Source organism: Arvicola amphibius, chromosome 9 (genome assembly GCF_903992535.2).
Source record: "Arvicola amphibius chromosome 9, mArvAmp1.2, whole genome shotgun sequence".
Taxonomy (NCBI): domain Eukaryota; kingdom Metazoa; phylum Chordata; class Mammalia; order Rodentia; family Cricetidae; genus Arvicola; species Arvicola amphibius.
The window spans coordinates 124,830,802-124,849,891 of NC_052055.2; the positions used below are offsets into that span (position 1 = coordinate 124,830,802).

General features: G+C 52.6%; 2 protein-coding genes across 8 annotated transcripts; both read right to left on the bottom strand.

Annotated features, from left to right (window-relative positions):
• Nucleotides 1-23: 23 nt before the first annotated feature.
• Nucleotides 24-5,328, bottom strand: C9H6orf136 (chromosome 9 C6orf136 homolog). Its single transcript, XM_038342670.2, has 6 exons — nt 5,115-5,328; nt 3,651-4,055; nt 3,222-3,310; nt 2,850-3,050; nt 395-464; nt 24-313 (listed from the first exon to the last, which is right to left on the bottom strand). The coding sequence occupies exons 1-6, from the start codon at nt 5,184-5,186 to the stop codon at nt 200-202; spliced, it is 951 nt and encodes a 316-aa protein (XP_038198598.1). The 5' UTR covers nt 5,187-5,328; the 3' UTR covers nt 24-199.
• Nucleotides 5,329-5,520: 192 nt separating this feature from the next.
• On the bottom strand, nt 5,521-19,088 carry Atat1 (alpha tubulin acetyltransferase 1). 7 transcript variants are annotated; one of them, XM_038342663.1, is made up of 13 exons: nt 18,961-19,088; nt 18,490-18,550; nt 18,319-18,410; nt 18,142-18,202; nt 17,895-18,008; nt 17,647-17,748; nt 10,978-11,023; nt 10,794-10,862; nt 9,104-9,175; nt 8,651-8,894; nt 6,313-6,392; nt 6,181-6,223; nt 5,521-5,877 (listed from the first exon to the last, which is right to left on the bottom strand). In XM_038342663.1, the coding sequence occupies exons 1-13, from the start codon at nt 19,065-19,067 to the stop codon at nt 5,700-5,702; spliced, it is 1,269 nt and encodes a 422-aa protein (XP_038198591.1). In that variant the 5' UTR covers nt 19,068-19,088; the 3' UTR covers nt 5,521-5,699. The 7 variants fall into 7 exon arrangements, with proteins under 7 accessions (XP_038198591.1, XP_038198595.1, XP_038198590.1 ...); XM_038342667.1 differs by lacking the exon at nt 10,794-10,862; XM_038342662.1 differs by having other exon boundaries at nt 6,181-6,392.
• Between the last annotated feature and the right edge of the window lie 2 nt (nt 19,089-19,090).

Below are 19,090 nucleotides of genomic sequence, written 5' to 3' on the forward strand. Positions count from 1 at the left end.
AGAAAGTGACATGAAACTGTACCTTGTTGTTTCCTTAAACTTTATTATTTACAAATTAAATTACACAGCAGCTTTACACAGCATGAGATGGTAAGAAGGCAGGAGAGTGGAGGGGAGGTGGCCGTCTCTGGACATTCCTGTCAACCTTCACCTCTTGTGCGCAGCAAATTCTTCATGATGCCTCCACCCCAAGCTGGGCTCAGGCCTTGGAACACAGGTGTAAGCTGGGCTCCGGTTCTGAGAGCCCCAGGGCCACCAGAGCGCCCACCAGCAGCTTCTTCACAGGTGTCGAAGGTGAGTGTGAGGGCGTCAGCTGCAGAGACAGGCTAATGAGGCTGGGGAAGAACACAGACTGTTCTACCCTTCGCCCGCCCTGCCCAGTCCCAACACTCACCTTGTCTAGGTGATGACGGCAAATGAGGCCGCTAGAATTCAGGTAGAAGGTGGAATAGGCGTCAAAGGTCCTGGAGAGGGAGGAGCTTTTTGAGGGGTGAGTCATCCTGAGACTTAATTCACGTGTCTGTTAGGACGAGTTCCTAAGGGTCGCGTGTGTTCCATCACCTGAACTGCTTTATCTGAGCAGGATCTTGAGTCCCAGGCTGACTTCCTACGCTCAGCTTGGATACTGGGACCATCAGTCTCTCCACTCTGCCCAGCCACCTGATTAAAAACTCCTGGTGCTGCCGGGTGCAGTGGCGCATGCCTCTAATCCCAGCTCTTGGGAGGCAGAGGCAGGGGGATCTCTGAGCTCAAGACCAATCTGGTCTACAGAGCAAGTTCCAGGACAAGATCCAAAGTTACAGAGAAACCCTGTCTTGAAAAAAAAAAACAAAATACAAAAACCCTCCTAATGCTCAGGTTGGATTCAGAGCAATTAAATCATAACGCCCCTTCTACAGAAGACCTAGATTACTGCTCCGTGCAGCAAAGGGTGACCCTCCAGTGGTTACCTTGTGGGTGGGCGGGCAGGTGCATGTGACACAGAAGAGGACACAGAAGAGGACCATCTGGGGAGCTGGTCCTCTCCGCCCACATGTGGGTACCGGGTATTGAACTGAGCTGCTTGTCAGACTTAGAAGCAAGCGTCTTTACTTACCCACCAAATCATCTCACTGGCCCAGAAACCATTTAAATGCTGACGTACAATGGTGGAGGCTGAGCCTAATAAGTTTGGGGGATGTACCAGCCAGAAACTTAACCATGTTGTTCACCCAGGGTCGTGAAACTAAATTTAGGATGCAGTATTTTTATTCATTTGGTTTTTGAGATGGTTTCATATAGTCAACGCTGGCCTTTAACTCCTGATCCTCCAGAAAGCGGGAATATTTTGTTCATTAAGAACGTATCACGTATCAGGTCCAAGTAGCATAGGAAGAAACTGAAATTCAGGGATTTCCTCTTTTCCTTTCGAGACAAGCTGTCCTGAATCTTACTGTGGAGACCATGCCGGCCTCAAACTCGGAGATCTGCTTGTCTCTCCTCCACAGTGTTGGGATTAGAGGTGTTTATTAACAATACCCAGCAGGGGTTTGTCTGTCTGTCTGTCTTCCTTTTTTTTGTTGTTGTTGTTGTTTTTTGAGACAGGGTTTCTCTGTGTACAGTCCTAGCTGTCCTGAACTTACTTTGTAGACCAGGCTGGCCTCGAACCCACAGAGATCCACCTGCCTCTACCTCCCAGGTGCTGGCATTAAAGGCATGTGCCACCACCGCCCGGCTCTGACTGGGGTTTCTTAATAAACACAAAAATCTATTAATTTTACTAAAAGTAGACTGGACAATCGAAATGGTTTTGCATATGGTACTTGCAGGCAAGCCTGTATACTGAGTTCAATTCCCAGGATCTATGCGGTAGAGAGAACTGATTCTCACCAGCTGTCTTCTGAGCCATCACTTACATGCTATGATGTGTACCGCCACATGCACACGCGAACCTTGACTTACATGCTATGATGTGTACCTCCACATGCACACGCGAACCTTGACTTATATGATATGATGTGTACTACACATGCACATAAACACAAACAAAAAAGTTTTTAATGATTTTTAAAGGTTTATTTATTTATGTATGGTATTCTGCCTGCATGTCTGTTTACAGGCCAGAAGAGGGCACCAGACCTCATTACAGATGGTTGTGAGCCACCATGTGGTTGTGGGAATTGAACCCAGGACCTCTGGAAGAGCGGCCAGTGCTCTTAACCTCTGAGCCACTCTCCAGCCCCCCAAAAAATAATTTTTTAAAAAAATTCAAAAAAATAGACAAATAAAATCTCTACCCCCAGGAAATTTTAAGATTTATTTATTAAGTATACATGTTCTGTCTGTATGTATGCCTGCATGCCAGAAGAGGGCACCAGATCTCACTTCAGATGGTTCTAAGCTATCATGTAGTTTCTGGGAATTGAACTCAGGACCTCTGGAAGAGCAGCCCTCTCTCCAGCCCCTCCAGTTCCCCTCAGGAACTCTACAGTCAAATCAGAATAACTCAAGCACTGTTGGGAAACAAGATTGTAGTGGCATTTCATAAATAAAGCTGCCTGAAGATCAGAGACTAAAACAGCCCCACTGGTCAGCCTGACAGTGGTGACACACACCTTTAATCCTAGCCCTAGAGAGAATTATAAAACCAGAGGAGACAGCTCTCAGACATTCTTATTTTAAGATTCCTAGAGGTAGGATGGCCACTTTGGACTGAGGTCGAGATAAGAGCCAGTGGCTGGCTGTTCTGCTTTTCAGATCTTCAGGTTGAACCCCAATTTCTCTGAGTTTTTATTAACAGTGCATCACAAGATGACCAACTCCCAAACGAGGACTATTAGGGAAATCACTGTAGCTCGGGCTCCTCTTACCGGTAGAGCTCCTCTTTATCACGCCTGTAGAAACGCAGGAAGAGCATATGTATGGGCAGACCTACTAGCCTCCAGCGGGCTTGCAGGGTCCAATTCTCAGGGTGGCGGGTCAGCTGTAGAATCTCCAACCGAAACTGTGCAAAATAGTTCCAAGCCAGGAAGCGGCAAAAGGTCAGGGACATAACATACCATGTCCGGCCCCTGTGAGAATCGAAGGGACAGGGGCATCAGGACTGCAGAACTAGAAAGCCAAACTGGCTTCTGTCCAAGGAGTGGGGAAGAGTCTCGAGAAGCAGCCTAGAACCTTCTCTGAGACAGGGCTCGAGTGTCGAGCACTGGGTCCTCTTCTCCCTCCCTCGCCCCGACTCTCACTTGGTACGGATGTTCAGGATCTCATTGGTGAACTCCACATCCATTGAATAGAGAGTGTAGTCATGGGAGCGAAGAAAGAGAGTAGGAAGCTAGGCGGAAGAAGATGGAGTCAGCTCAGCAGGGAAGCAAAGCGCGCCGTAGCCCAGTCTGGCCTTGAACCTGGAATCTTCTCCCTCAGCCTCCTGAGTGACAGGCCTGTCACCCTGGTTTGGCTCATTTCTCAGTTATCTATTTTTAGGGTCTAACTTCCACTCCCACCTACGACCGAAAGGTCATCTCCAGTTTAGCTGTCCTTCATTCCGACCGAGGGACACCCGTTTCCCCAGGAAGCTACTTTCACGGCACAGTTCTACGCCTGCCCTGTGCTGCCATGATTTCAGTTGGCTAACTTGCCTCCGTATTCTTTCCCACCGCCGATGGACTGCTTACCTCGTGTCTCAGTTTCTCATGCATGACAGCCAGGTGCTCCTCCATACTCTGATCTCTTGACGGGGTGTCAGGGGAAGGACGGGAAGCTCCAGGGGCTTGGAAAGGTATCAAAGCCCCAGGATAGGGGCAAGGGGGTCCCTCAAAAAAAAGGCTCCTCAGCCCATCCAGACAACCATTGTGCAACTCAGGTCCTGGTCCCTCCTCCCTCTTTCCCAGAGGAAGAACCACCAACAACGAGTTGAGAGCCTGAACCTGAGAGAGAGGTGGTGGGAGAGCCTGAGGAAGAGGGTGGGTGGGAGGATGTGGGGGGGTGAGCGACCAGAGAAGAGGAAGAGATGGAGAAGCTGGTGGAGTGGAGTGGGACCAGCTGGGTGGGAATGGTAGAGTCCGAGGAGAAAGCTGGTTCTAGAGAAAGAACAGAAATAACAATAAAAAAAAAAAATCAGATGTCTAATGCTTCACTGAAGCTGGGCTGTTGACAGCTGCACATCCTACCTGCTCCTCTGGCAGAAGAGAGAATTACTAGAGGAAAGAGGACGGCACACAAGGAAAGGGTGTCACATGACAACACCACCAGGGCCACCTCCCCAACTTTAGAAAAAGCACCTTTACATTTCCAATCCCCCCCCCCCAACAGTCGGAGCCAGTCTTGCATCTCTGACTCCACGAATTAATAAGATGTTTTATGAACGAATGAAGAACCGGTTTATTGTATCACGGATGAAGTGATGTGATCCACAACCTGGGTTCCTGACTCTGAAACTGTGCTGGGCAAAGAACACGCTGGTGAAACGTCCGAATGGTGGTTCCGAGTCTACTGGAACCTCCGTGATTCTCTCTCCCTGCGCCTCAGTGTCAGCACGAGGACTATACAGGATGAGGAATGTAGATTAAACCTCACCATCCATAAAGTAGTACATAAAAGAGAACTATTATCATTTTGGGCTCCTCGGAATGAGGCGTGAACTCCTCCGGTCACTAACTGTTACTACAAGGATGGCAGGTCACCCTAGGTCACGACTGATTCCAGGTCCCTTGGCTCCCGGGGAACCCCAGGGGCAGGGGTACCCCGGTGCCCGGCCTTGCCCTCCAGGGGCCTTCCCTGCCGGGGGCGTGGCACTCGGAAGCCCGAACGGGTCCGCGGGGCCAGCCTAGCAACCGAGGACCGCTCTGCAGGTGCAGCGCAGGCCCGCAGTTCCGGTCTCTCCGCCCTGCCCTTCAAATCACCTCCAGGCACAGGTAACGGCGGGAGGCTGGCGCGCGGCGCTGCACCTCACCGGGGACGCCGGTCCCCGCCGGTGCCCGGACCCCGTTGGTTTTCGCCAAGCCCGCGCCCCCTTAACGCGTGCGGCGCCGGCCAGGGAAGGGGCTGCGGGGGCCATTGCGCCTGCGCGGCGCGGCGCCCCGCCCCTCGCCGGCTCCGCGGAGGGTCTTCCTCCCGCCCCTCGGCCGCCTCCGCCTCACCTGGGGTCGAGCCTGGTAGGCGCGGAGGCAGGGCCCGAGGCGCCGGGCGGCCCCCCGACTCGGGCGGTACATGGTGTTCCGGGGATGAGCGGACGCCTCCCCGCGTCCCGTCTCCTCACTGGGCAGCGCGCCCCGGGGCCGGCTCCGTGAAGGGGAAGCAGGGAGGGGGCCGGGGCCGAGGGAGGGAAACGGAGACGCCGTGCGCCTGCGCAGTGTGGGCCCGCAGCCGCCGAGGGACCGCTGCTGCGCGGGTTGCGCGCCTGCGCTCGGCGGGCCGAGGTGCTCCGAGAGCGCCTGCGCAGCCTCTGCCGGGCCTGGCGAAGTCTGCGCGAAGGTAGAGCTGAATGTGGTGTAATGAGGGGGTACGTGAGCTGAAGCAACGACAAGTCACTTGTTTCAATAGCTGTCGGGATAAAAAATAAATACTTTTATTGCTCTGGTTAAAAATAAGATACAAACGATCTGAAGCTGACAGGCCTGTTGAATGAATGAATGAATACATCCATTACGAGGGCCGAGCTTTGGCTGTGTCCTGTAGTGAAGGAGAAATAATACGGACTTGGAGAGAGTGCCAGGGGGCTGTGGTCACCAAGGCCTGGTGCTGCGGCGTTCCTGAAGGTTTCGAATGAACCTGGCGTTGATTATGTCCCCACCCATCGTCCACGACTGAGCTGGTGGGGCCTGGACCCTCGGAGCAACTGGGCGCGCAGTAGCTTCCTCCCCAGACCCATCCTGTAACAAGACCCGATCCTCACTGGGCGACCTGGTGGGCGGGGAGACGGAGAGTAGGTTAGAGTTGCTAATGGGAGCTACTGTTCTGTTTGTTCTTCAAGGTCGCAGAGAACACATGTTGGGTTGTCAGACTGGGAAAATTAGCAGGTCCAAACTTGAGACCATGGCAGAGGGAAGCACCAAAGCTCAGCCCACGAGGAAGAAGACTTAGTGCGGTGTTAGGTAGAAAGATGCGCGGGAACCGGCACCCGGTTCACAGACTTAGAGGAAGCGAGCGAGAGTATCTATTGTTAGGCGGTGTCAGAGGTGCTGGAAGCTGTTAGGGGGACCTCACCTATCCTCTGCTTCCTCTTCCCCCTGCTTCCGTTCTTGGCTGCCTGTGGAAATACCAGGCATCTGGGGAGACTGTAGTAGTGTGTGTGTGTGGCCCACGTGATTGGAGAATTAAGAAAGAGTGCCCACTTACCTGTACCCAGGGATGAGGTATTGATTTCCCCATGGCGGCTGTAGTGGCAGCTTTGGGCTACCAGCCCCTGGGGAGTCCCCCTGTAGGAGAAATGGGAGATGATGGGGAAGAGGCTCAGGAGGAAAGGTGGCATGGAGGGGTCGGAGAGAGGAGGAGCAGCATGGGAACAGGACAACAGGCAGCTGTCACCCAGAAGGATCCTGTCTAAGCTTTTCCCAGCAAAGGTAGGGGAGGGCTCATTTTATACCTCACGATTTTCTGACACATCCCTGCTGTCTTGCTTTATTCCAATTGGGGTGGCATGGTATGTGATGTGATCCAGTTATGTCATCAAAACACTCATGCATGTAAGAGAGGAGCTTGTTGGACCATGTGACCTGATGTTTGGAAAATCTCAGACCAGAGTAAAAAGGCAGAATTTAGGAGGAAAAGGCTGTCTTTTCAGGGGGGTGACAGACTCAGTTGGACTATTCTATTATTGAGACAGGGTCTCACTGTACAGCCTTGGCTGGACTGGAACCTGCTACATGGACCAGGCTCCCTCCAAACTCTTATCAAGATCTGTCTGCCAAGAGCTGGCCTTAAAGGCATGCGCCACCATGCCCGGTGCCCTGTGGGGATGGATGTAGGTAGGACTTGTCTGTCTGAAGAGAGCACTGAGGAGCTTAGTGGGGCAGACATGAGGAAGTCAAAGAGCAGGAGACGAACCAGAAACAGTCCTGAGGTTAGTGAATTCCACGATCCCAACAAATCTCACACTTTATCACAGGCTGGCCAGGGGAAGGAGGTAGAAGTCGTGGGCGGAGAGGGGACCCAAGGTTCCCAAGTGGATAGCGAGGTCTACATACTTATTGCAACTCTAGGATAGAACCAGCAATAAAGACGGGGCAGGGCAGACTGAAAAGGGGGTGGGTTGGGTGGTGGCGGCCCTGAGCTTGGCTGCAGATCTCAGATCTGAAGATGAAAGGAAGAGGGGTAGGGGCCCCAGGAAAGCAGGTGAGGCACAAATGAAACTTAACCGCTTCTCACTGAAAATGTCAATTTAGAAAACAGAAGAATCCACACTTTATTGAGACAATACTGAGAGGGAGGAGGGCCAAGAGGGGAGAGGGAGGTCCTGCTCCCAAGGACTTGAGGGAACACGCAGGGCACCTGATCTACCACGCAGTCAGAGGACGGGAGGGAGGGCAGCAGAAGGGTGATCCCCACGTCATCTCAAGACAGTCTCCCGGTCTATTTAGAGGGAGGCAGGGAGGTTTGAGGGGAATCCAGGATCTAATGGATCAGGCTTATCTTCAAAGACACAGCTAAGTGGTCCTGGGGTTTGCTGGGATCTACTGCTGAGAGGCTTAGGTTATCTGAAGTAAGTGGTGTTGTCTGTGGGTCTCCTATAGAGACCCCAAAGCAACACCTGAGACATCTACACAACACTCGGAGAGTAAGAATTTGGCAATGTTGGGAGGACCCTGCTGGGAAGCCAAGGGGTCCTCGTCCCGGCAGCCTGTCAGCTAGGAGGCTGCATCAGCCCACTAAAGGACAGGTCTGTTTGGCAGCAGGGTGCAGGATTAGAGCTGCCAGTGGGCACTGTGGAGGGAGTATCCACTGACAGGACACTCCTTCAGGGCTTCCCTGATGGTCTGGAGTCTGACGGTAAGCAGAGTGTGCTTCTCTAGGGAGTCGGTAGGAGCAGAGCAGCGGGCTGCCTGTGGGAGAGTACTCGGAGTGTATGCGGGGGTGGGGGTGGGAGTGGGGGTGGGGGCGGGGTGGGGCGGGTGTGTCTTCTGCCGTAAGAAAAGCTACAAAGTGTTAGGCTGTTTAGAACCCTGGTAACCCAGCTGTTCACGGAAGGGGAGAAAAGAATCCTGATGGAAGAGTGGGTTGCGGGTTGGGGAAGGGGGAAGGAAAGGGGCAGCTGTCAGTATCGACTCTCATCGGAGCGCGGAAGGGAGCTGTGGAGGGATGTTATGGACAGGAGGAGGGGAGAGGGAAGGCAGGGAGAGAGAAAAACAGAGATGTCAGAGGCGAAGAAGCTAGGAGGAGACATAAAGGACACACCCACTCCCTGCCTGTCTCCCTGGAACCCAATGGCTCCTAATCTGTGAGACACATGCCTACCCCTGGCAAATGTCCAGCCAAGATTCCCCCAGTTTGAAAGGCTCAAGGCCCCCCCCCCCCATGGATCTTGTCTTCCTATTCTTTTGATGACCCTCGGAATACCACTCTGGTCCCTGCTCTGTATAAAGCCCGGCAGACCCATGTTGCAGAAATTTGTGTTTCTGGAAAGATCGCACTGTTTCACATTCCTTCCCGAGGCTCCCAAACTTGCAGGCCCTCTTACCTGGTGCGTCTGCGCTGAGCTGGGCTGCCCCCAGGGTCAGAGGCCAGCAGAAGGCGGGCAGTAGGGTGTGGGGGACAGAGACGCAGGGAGCGAAGCAGCTCCTGCTCTGGCACAAAGGGTCGGAGGGGACCCCGATCCGGCGAGTTTCCCAGGCTGCTAGAGCGTGGAGGTGGATGAGCTGGCGGTGTGGCCCGGCGAGGGGCCCTGTTCAGGGGCCAAGGAGGCTCCACAGCCACCTTTAGGACTGGGGAGAAGGTAAGAGAGAGAAGAAAGGGGAGAGGCACAATAATAAAGGTCAGGCAGGAGAGGCAGCTGTGGCCGTTTATCACTGTCCCCAGCTACCTTTCCTTCCCCACTCCCAGCTCCTCCCCTGACCGCCCCGCCCCTCCCCACCCCCTTATATTCTCTGTCACTGGAGGAGGCCCCGCCCCCGCCCCCTCCCCTCCCCCTTACATTCTCTGTCACTGGAGGAGTACGGCTTAATGTCTCCCTCTGCCCTTTTGGGTGGCAGCTTCCGCGCTGGAGCTGGTGGTAGGGACACAAGGAAGTTTTAGGAGATGCACGTTCCACACCTCCTCCCTGCCGCTTCCCCAAGATCCCAAACTTCCGCTCCCTGACACCACAGCTCCTCCTGGGAAAGCCAGAACAGAAGCCGTGCTGTGGCAAAGCCAGCACACCAGAGGGAGTCGGGGAGGAATGCTGGAGCACTTTCGGGGGAGCCAGAAGGAGCAGGCCAAACACGGAGTTTCAGGAGAAAGTTCCAGGGGAGGCTGGGGCCTGGGAAACACAGGAGAGGATGGCTGAGGGGAGGTGAGCTCTTACTGTCCGTGGGTGTTGTCAGGCCCCCCTGGGGTTCTGGGGCAGTGGAATAGTCCCAGCTGGGCCAGTGAGGACCCTGGGTCCCTCTAAATGAGATGGACAAAGCCCTTGGTTAATTGGGAATTGTTCTGGGGAGAAAGGGATTGAGACAGGATCCCGAAAAGAAGAGAAAAAATGTGGGCATCTACAAAATGGCTTCAGCAAGCAGGAATTACTATATGGCAACGGTGGGTTACCTCCCTTTCTTAGGTTCTGCATTACAAACAAGGATGGAGAACCCAAGCAGCCCTCTGTGGATCTGCACCCATCCCAGATGGAAGCTCGACCTTACTGCTTGCTGGACAGTGGCGGGTCGTGGACATGATGGGCCTCTGGGAGCCTGGGCTGACACCAACAAGGAGCAATGAACTGTTCTTTGGGCCACCATTACCAGGAGAAGGGGAAGGTAGCTAGCCACAAGGCTATCCCAGGAAGGAGGCCATTCTGTCTGGGCCATGCAGCACCACACCACTGGTGAGGGCTGTGCCCTCTCCCTGAGGATGTACTGCAGAGGGAACAAGGGAGGCACGATGCAGCCTGTGAGTTTCATGCCAAACAGGCTTGATTTTTATTTATTTACTTATTTAGAGTCAGGTTTCTCTGTGTATCCCTGGCTGTCCTGGAACTTTGTAGACCAGACTGGCCTTGAACTCACAGAGATCTACCTGCCTCTGCCTCCCGAGTGCTGGGATAAAAGGCGTGTGCCACCATGCCAGGTAAAAATGTTACAAATTTTAAGCATTCTCTTCTAAAACACATTTAATCTTTGGACCGTTCACATCACAACGCCATGAACAGAAATCAAAGGACTGTTGGGCTCACTCGCCTGTCCCTCCCTGATGACAGAGCCTGGAACATTTACAAAGTAATTTATTTGATTTAGGCCTGTTTTGAGGGAGCTGTCCTAGGAAAGAGCTATGCTGGCATCAGTGGTCAGCCAAGGTCTGAAGGGGCTTGCTTCCTGAGAACCCTTGCCAAGAACGGGGCTGGAGTGCGCCTCTCCAAGGACAGGGCTGGGGTGCACCTTGCCGAGGATGGGGCTTGGGTGCATCTCGCCAAGAGTAGTGTAGTTAGTGCATGTGCTTCAGCATTAGCGGGACCCGAGTTCCTTCCAGTTATAAAATGCAAGAGCTCCCAGCAGGGCTCAGGCAAACAGGGGACTGCTGGGTATGAGGGTGGCTTTAGGGTATTCTAAATTGCAGCAGATAGCACTGTGCACGCTGGAACCTCTCGAGAAACGAGACCTCACTGCCCTTTAATCCCACCCAGTCCACGCAGGCTTTACCAGCGGGCGTGGCATCGACCTCAGCAGCACGAGAGTGTCGAGTTGCCCTCAGAGAGGCAGTGGGGGGCCCTGTGAGGAAGGAAGAGGGGGGTGGCCCTCAGTGTGGGGCCAGTGGGACCAAGAGCCCACCTCTTTCCTTTCCCTCTCCCCAACTTCTAGACCAACGAAAGGTAAGGAGACTTACGATGCTGGTGGGCAAAGAAGCCTTCAAAGATCACGAAGTTGTTCACCTGGAAGACGAAGCAAACAAAGCCTCAGCACACAGTGGGTCAGGACGGCCACAGGGGTGCGTGCTTGCCCACAATAGGGCCCTGGAGTCAAGCCTCAGTCCACATACACTGGGTACTGTGGCACATGCCTGCTATCCTAGCCCTTGGAAGAAGAAAGTAGGAAGACCGAGTTTAAGGTTAGCCTCAGCTACACATTGAGCTGGAGGCCAGCTTGGGCTACATGAGACACTGCCCCAAGAAACAAAACAAGGGGCTGGAGAGATGGTTCAGGGGTTAAGGGCACTTGCTGCCTTTGCAGAAGACTGGTTTATTTCCTAGCACCCACTATGGCGGCTCACAACCATCTCTAACTCCAGTCCTAGCCGATCCAGCGCTACTTCTGACCTCCTCCGTGGGTACCAGGCACACCTGTACTGCACATATATTCATGCAGGCAAGATATTCGTACACATAATAAGATAAATCTAGCCAGGCAGTGGCATCACATGGTTTTAATGCCAGCACTTGAGAGGCAGAGGCAGGCAGATCTCTTAGGTTTGAGGCCAGCCTGGTCTACAGAGTGAGTTCCAGGACAGCCAGGACTACAGAGAGAAACCCTGTGTCAAAAAACAAACGAACAAAAACATATCTTTTAAATATTTTTTAAAGAGAAAAACAGCCAGGCATGGTGGTGCAAGCCTTTAATCCCAGCACTCGGAAGGCAGAGGCAGGCGGATCCCTGTGAGTTCGAGGCCAGCCTGATCTACAGAGCGAGTTCCAGGACAGCCAAGGCTGTTACACAGAGAAACCTTGTCTCAAAAATCCAAACACACTGGGTAGTGGTGGTGCATGCCTTTAATCCCAGCACTCAGTAGGTAGAGGCAGGCAAATCTCTGTGATTCCAAAGCTAGCCTTGGGTACAGAGCAAGTTCTAGGACAGCTAGGGCTGTTACACAGAAAAAACCTGTCTCAAAAAAGCAAAACAGGCCAGGAGGTGGTGATGCACAACACCTTTAATCCCAGCACTCGGGAGGCAGAGGCAGGCAGATCTCACTGAGTTTGAGGTCAGCCTGGTCTACAGAGTGAGTTCCAGGACTGGCTCCATAGCTACTCAGAAACCCTGCCATGAAAAAAAAGAAAAGAAAAAGAAGGAGGAGGAGGAGAAGAAGGAAGAGGAGGAGGAGGAGGAAGAAAAAGAAGAAGAAGAAGAAGAAGAAGAAGAAGAAGAAGAAGAAGAAGAAGAAGAAGAAGAAGAAGAAGCAGTAGCAAGTGGCACAGGACAGCTGTCAATCAACAGAATAGAATTAAAGGTGCAGAAATAAACTTATGTGTCCATGGTCACTTGATTTTCAACAAAGATGCCAAGATCACCCATTCAACAGGGAATAAACAAAAGTTTCTTTAACAAATGGTTCTTGGAAAAATGAAAATCCCCAAGAATTATGATCATAGCACAGACACAGAGTAAATGAAGGGGCAGGGGAGATACTGGTCTGCTGGGCCCTTCCATCCCCAGCATCCACATGGTGGCTCACAACCATCTGTGTTCCAGGAGATGCAATGCCCTATTCCCACCTCTGCAGACACTGCATGCACACGGCGCACATACATACATGCAGGTACTCATACCTACATATAAATCTTAACCAGAGCTCACAGGATAGAGGACATCTGTTGATGTATAAGCTAGCTGCTCCACTTACCCGTGGAAACAGCATAAAGTGTCTGATGTGAAGAATGTGCCTTTCCACTGTTCCCCCCCTCCCAAGACAGGGTTTCTCTGTATAGCTCTGGCTGTTCTGGAACTTGCTCTGTAGACCAGGCTGGCCTCGAACTCACAGAGATCTGTTTGCCTCTGCCACCCGAGTGCTGAGACTAAAGGCGTGCACCATCACCGCCTGGCTGATTTTGCTTTTCACTCAGTAGAAACCAAAGCCTTTACAGTGACCCGTGAGGCCCCAAGCGTGCTCCCTTCCTTTCGCCTCCACTCTCATCTTCTGCATTCCTTTCATGGCACTGACCGGGCATATTCCCACCGCACAGCACTGACCTGGGCACATTCCCACCGCACAGCACTGACCTGGGCACATTCCCACCGCACAGCACTGACCTGGGCACATTCCCACCGCACAGCACTGACCTGGGCACATTCCCACCGCACAGCACTGACCTGGGCATATTCCCACCGCACAGCACTGACCTGGGCATATTCCCACCGCACAGCACTGACCTGGGCATATTCCCACCGCACAGCACTGACCTGGGCATATTCCCACCGCACAGCACTGACCTGGGCACATTCCCACCGCACAGCACTGACCTGGGCATAGTCTCACCGCACAGCACTGACCTGGGCATATTCCCACCGCACAGCACTGGCCTGGGCATATTCTCACCGCACAGCACTGACCTGGGCATATTCCCACCGCACAGCACTGACCTGGGCATAGTCTCACCGCACAGCACTGACCTGGGCATATTCTCACTGCACAGCACTGACCTGGGCATATTCTCACTGCACAGCCGTACTGTACTGACCTGGGCATATTCCCACCGCACAGCACTGACCTGGGCATAGTCTCACCGCACAGCACTGGCCTGGGCATATTCTCACCGCACAGCACTGACCTGGGCATATTCTCACTGCACAGCCGTACTGTACTGACCTGGGCATAGTCTCACCGCACAGCACTGACCTGGGCATATTCTCACTGCACAGCACTGACCTGGGCATATTCTCACTGCACAGCCGTACTGTACTGACCTGGGCATATTCCCACCGCACAGCACTGACCTGGGCACATTCCCACCGCACAGCACTGACCTGGGCATAGTCTCACCGCACAGCACTGGCCTGGGCACATTCCCACCGCACAGCACTGACCTGGGCACATTCCCACCGCACAGCCGTACTGTACTGACCTGGGCATATTCCCACCGCACAGCACTGACCTGGGCATATTCCCACCGCACAGCACTGACCTGGGCACATTCCCACCGCACAGCACTGACCTGGGCACATTCCCACCGCACAGCACTGACCTGGGCACATTCCCACCGCACAGCACTGACCTGGGCACATTCCCACCGCACAGCACTGACCTGGGCACATTCCCACCGCACAGCACTGACCTGGGCACATTCCCACCGCACAGCACTGACCTGGGCATATTCCCACCGCACAGCCGTACTGTACTGACCTGGGCATATTCTCACTGCACAGCCTTAGTACTGGCCACTACCTCTCTGGGACACTGGGCCTCACACACTTTCTTCACGCTGTTGCACAAATGAAGAAGCTTCTCAGTGACAGCATCCTACCGTATCCCACCCACATTTTCTCACAACACTTACCCTTAACTACAGTAAATAAGACTTTTAAGGAAGTCCTGGAACTTTCTTTGTAGACCAGGCTGGCCTCAAACTCACAGAGGCCCCTGCCTCCCGAATGCTGGGATTAGAGAGGTGTGCCACTTTACCCTAGAATACGCTACTCTTGTCTGGCTCCACATTTAGGAAGCAGGTTTTTTTGATGGTTAAGGATTCCTAGTGCCCACAGCAGATGCTTGCTGAGCTAACTCACAGTCACTCCCGTGATAAACAAGCTCCCCGCGGAGCTGGGATGTCTGTTTTCTGGGTTGTCCATAAATGCTGACTAAATGAGAACAAGGCACAAGCTGCTTCAGTCTGGGACAAAAATGAAGTAAACAACATGTCAGGTGCAGTGGAGAACCCAGCCTGATTTACCTAGGTAGCTCCAGGACTGTCAAAGCTACACAGAGAGACCCTGTCTCAAAAAAGCAACAACAGAAAGGGAGGGAAGGAGGTTGGGAGGGAGGGAGGGAGCCCTGATCGAGGATAACAGGCCATGAGGTGGCTCAGAGAGTAAGAACCCTGACAGTTCTTGCAAAGGATCCAGTTTAGGTTCTCATCACTCTGGCCTCAATGGATCCCACTCACCATACACACATTCTCATGCAGGCACACTCACATACACACAGATATAAATAAAGAATGGATAATCTTTAAAAAAGAATAAAAATAACCAGTGAGTACGTATAAACGTGGGTAAGTGCTATTAGCTGCATGAATTCCCACAAGTGTGATGATCCAGCAGTTAGGAGTTTGGGGTAGGAGAATTACTGTGAGTGTAAGGCCATCCTGGGCTACACTGGGAGTTTCAGGTCAGCTGAGTTGCAGAATGACAACCTGTCTGAAAACAGACATGCGAAAGTTCCGAGGCTGACTGTAGTGGAAGCAGAGGTAGGCGGATCTGAGGCTGACTGTAGTGGATCTGAGGCTGACTGTAGTGGATCCGAGGCTGACTGTAGTGGAGGCAGAGTAGGCGGATCTGAGGCTGACTGTAGTGGATCTGAGGCTGACTGTAGTGGATCTGAGGCTGACTGTAGTGGATTTGAGGCTGACTGTAGTGGATCCGAGGCTGACTGTAGTGGATCTGAGGTTGACTGTGGTGGATCTGAGGCTGACTGTAGTGGATCCGAGGCTGACTGTAGTGGATCTGAGGCTGACTGTAGTGGATCCGAGGCTGACTGGTGGATCTAAGGCTGACTGTAGTGGATCTGAGGCTGACTGTAGTGGATCTGAGGCTGACTGTAGTGAAGGCAGAGGTAGGTGGATCTCTGAGTTCCAGCCAACAGGCACTACATAAGGAGATGCTCGCAACAACAAGCCTGTCAAAACACCAACCAGCTGTGCATGTGGCACCCCTTTAATCCCGCACTCTGAGCTGACACAGGCGGATCTCTGTGAATTTGAAGTCAGCCTGGTCTACTAGTGAGTTCTAGGACAGTCAGAGCTATATAGAGAGACCCCCCATCTCAACAAACAAACAAACAAAAAACAGAAAAAAAGAGAAAAAGAAAAAAGACAAGACGACAGGATGGGGCTGGAGAGATGGCTCAGCGGTTAAGAGCACTGCCTGCTGTTCCAGAGGTCCTGAGTTCAATTCCCAGCAACCACATGGCAGTTCACAACCATCTGTAGTAACATCTGGTGCCCTCTTCTGGCCTGCAGAACACTTTATACATAATGAATAAATAAATCTTTAAAAAAAATTCTTAAAATAAAAAAAGCCAGGATGGATGTTTCCAGAACACGTGACAGCGTGAGAAGAAAAGATTTAACTGTAAAAATAAATCACACTGGACCGGTGTGATATAACCCTAACTCTCGGGAGGCTGAGGCAGGAGGACCATCAGTTGGAGGTGGGCAGGGCTGAAGGAGGGGTTATGCAACAAGTCTCTTTCAGAAACAAAACATCTGGGCATTAAGGTGTACCTGTTATCCCATAACTCAGGAGGTGGAGACAGTCACCCCGAGTTCAAGGCCAGCCTTAGCTACACAGTGAGATCCTGTTCCAAAAAACAGGTGGCACCCTGGACACAAGTACATATAAACAATGCTAAAGGTCTTCAGCAGATTATATGTGTGTGCATGTGTGTGTGTGTGTACATACACATGTACATGTAACAACAATAAAGAGGAGATAATGTGAGAACATGGGAGAAGTTGAAGGGGTAGCAGTGCTATAAATACAGAGTCTACATATGAAGTTCTCAAAAAAAGAAAATTAGCTGAGGTGGTGGCACAGCCTTTTAATCCCAGCACTCTGGAGATAGAAGTAGGTGGATCTCTGTGTGTTCCAGGCCAGCCTGGTGTACAAGGTGAGTTCCAGGACAGTCAGAGTGACCTAGTGCGACCTTACTTGAAAAAATAAAAGTCAATGCCTGGAGAGCTGGCTCAGCCGTTTTCAGTGCTTGTTGCTCTCGCAGAGGACTAAGGTTCAGTCCCCAGCACATGGTGGCTCACAGCCATCTGTAACTCCAGTTCCAATGGTTCTGACCTCTCCCGACCTCTGTGTGCACGGGTGCGGACATGATGCACATATACATGTGGGTAAAACATTCACACACACACAATGACGTAAGCCTAACAAAACAACCCAAGGTAGGACTGGCCAGATGTCTCAAGTTCAATTCTCAGGACCCACATGGCAGAAGGTGCAAACTGATTCTCACGTCTTTCATCTCTACACATGAACAGGAATGCACGGTAAGAAAATAAAATGGAGGGCTGGAGGTGGTGGTGCATGCCTTTAATCCCAGTACTCGGGAGGCAGAGGCAGCATATCTCTCTGAGTTTGAGGCCAGCCTTGTGTACATAGGGAGTTTCAGGACAGGCTCCAAAGCTACAGAGAAACCCTGTCTCAAGAAGAAAAAGAAAGAAAGAAGGAAGGAAAGAAGGAAGGAAGGAAGGAAGGAAGGAAAAAAGGAAGGAAAGAAAGAAAGAAAATGTAGATCTTTTAAAAAGGGGAGCAGAGGGCTAGAGAGATGGCTCAGAGGTTAAGAGCACTGACTGCTCTTCCAGAAGTCCTGAGTTCAATTTCCAGCAACCACATGGTGGCTCACAGCCATCTATAATGAGATCTGGTGCCCTCTTCCTGCGAGCAAGCATACACGGAAGGAATGTTGTATACATAATAAATAATAAATCTTTTTAAAAATTTTTAAAAAGGGGGGGGGAGCAGAGATGCAGTTCAGCGGCAGAGTACAAGTATAGCCCGCCCAAGGTCCTAGCTTTGCTTCCCAGCACCACCAAAGGTACCTCTGTGTGGAGCCTCTAACCTGTGGGACTGTGGTCTCCAGGCTGTAGTGCTTGTTCAGGAACTTGAGCAGCTTTGGTGACGGTCGATCGATGGCCAGCTGGTGTGGTTCAACTCGTTCTTTCTGCAGGAAACCGGAGACTTGGGTTGAGGGGGAGCATGCTAGCGGGAAATTGGGAGCCTGGCAAGGGAACACGAGGGAAATGGGCCACTGTTGGGCAGGCAGCAGGGCCTGTGGGAGCCTCTCACATCTATAAGGCTGGCTGGTACCTGTAACATGTACTGAAAGAGCTCTCGCCCGTGGCCATGCCGTTGCACTGACTCGTGGATGTAAAAGTCCAGAATGCAAAGCGGTTCCACCTCGTTGTGCGCTTCACGGTCATCCTATGGCGCCGAGAACAACGCGTCTTCTTAGGAGCCAGGCATCTTTGTTACCCACCCCACCCCACCCCATCCTCCTCCACATTTCTTCTCTGGCACCAAAGCTTACAAATGCCCAGTTTGCAGCAACACTCACCAGTACAAAGAGTTTCTTGTATCCAACTTTGAGGAAACCAATGATGGCTCCTTTCCCTGCCCTGTGGGACGGGGAGAAGAATGAACCGGGCAGCAGCAACTGTCTGGGACAGATAATAAAGAAAGGAGGACAGCGAAGGATAGGGGTTGATTCAGGTGGACGAACACTAGAACTCACGGTCGGGCTGAAATATCCTTCAGTATATAAGCAACATGGCGGTTACTCTGCATCCTGGAAGCGCTGGTGATGGGTGCAGGGAGATGCTGGGCCTGCAGACATGAAGACACACTTTCTACCGGCCCCTTATCTGCCACCCAGTTTCCCTTTACTCCTGGAGGTGCCCCGTACCTTGGCAGAGGCCTTGCCCAGTTCGTCTATAATAGTCATGATTTGCTGCTGCAGATCCACACTAGAGAGAGAGGGGGCCGGTCAGCTATTCGCCTGGGTCACAGGGCCTGAAGAAGTCACTCCTGCAGCCTGCCTGACTCCCACCCGGGCTCCTCCATGGGGTCTCTGCCTTTGCCTGGAACTCGACCTCCCCTCCCACCTCCCCTCCAGATCCCATGTCAAGATTACTGTGGGGCACTGGGAAAGGTGGGTCGCCCATAGCCTCAAGGTGAGGCCACATGGGGCCAAGGGGTGAAAGGGCTATGGATGCTGGTCGATTAATCCAGCAAGGTTCAGGGTCAAAGTCACCAAAAACCAAGCTGTGAATGCAGAAAGAATGGCCAGCAGTCAGTGAGAAGGGGGCGTGGTGCCTTGACCAGGTTTGGAGAGGAACCGGGACAGAAGGGCCACGGGGCGGGTTTGAAATGTCACCGGGCCGGCGTTGTGGTTCCGGGTCGGCGGGCCGGAGGCCGCAGGTGCTGGTCCAGCACGGTGATCCGCTCCGGGAACAGCGCATCCACATCGAACGGGAACTCCATGGCCCATTGTGCGGGACCGGACA

What these genes read in the sequence shown, in the direction of transcription:
- Atat1 (XM_038342662.1), bottom strand. Translation starts at nt 19,067, where the DNA reads ATGGAGTTCCCGTTCGATGTGGATGCGCTGTTCCCGGAGCGGATCACC. An exon ending in GGTCGATGCCACGCCCGCTG is followed by an intron (nt 9,176 to 10,793) that starts GTAAAGCCTGCG and finishes CCCTACCACCAG; the next exon opens with CTCCAGCGCGGAAGCTGCCA. An exon ending in GCTCAGCGCAGACGCACCAG is followed by an intron (nt 6,393 to 8,650) that starts GTAAGAGGGCCT and finishes TTTCTCCTACAG; the next exon opens with GGGGACTCCCCAGGGGCTGG.
- C9H6orf136 (XM_038342670.2), bottom strand. Translation starts at nt 5,186, where the DNA reads ATGTACCGCCCGAGTCGGGGGGCCGCCCGGCGCCTCGGGCCCTGCCTC. An exon ending in ATGAGAAACTGAGACACGAG is followed by an intron (nt 3,311 to 3,650) that starts GTAAGCAGTCCA and finishes TCTTCCGCCTAG; the next exon opens with CTTCCTACTCTCTTTCTTCG. An exon ending in GCCGTCATCACCTAGACAAG is followed by an intron (nt 314 to 394) that starts GTGAGTGTTGGG and finishes CTGTCTCTGCAG; the next exon opens with CTGACGCCCTCACACTCACC.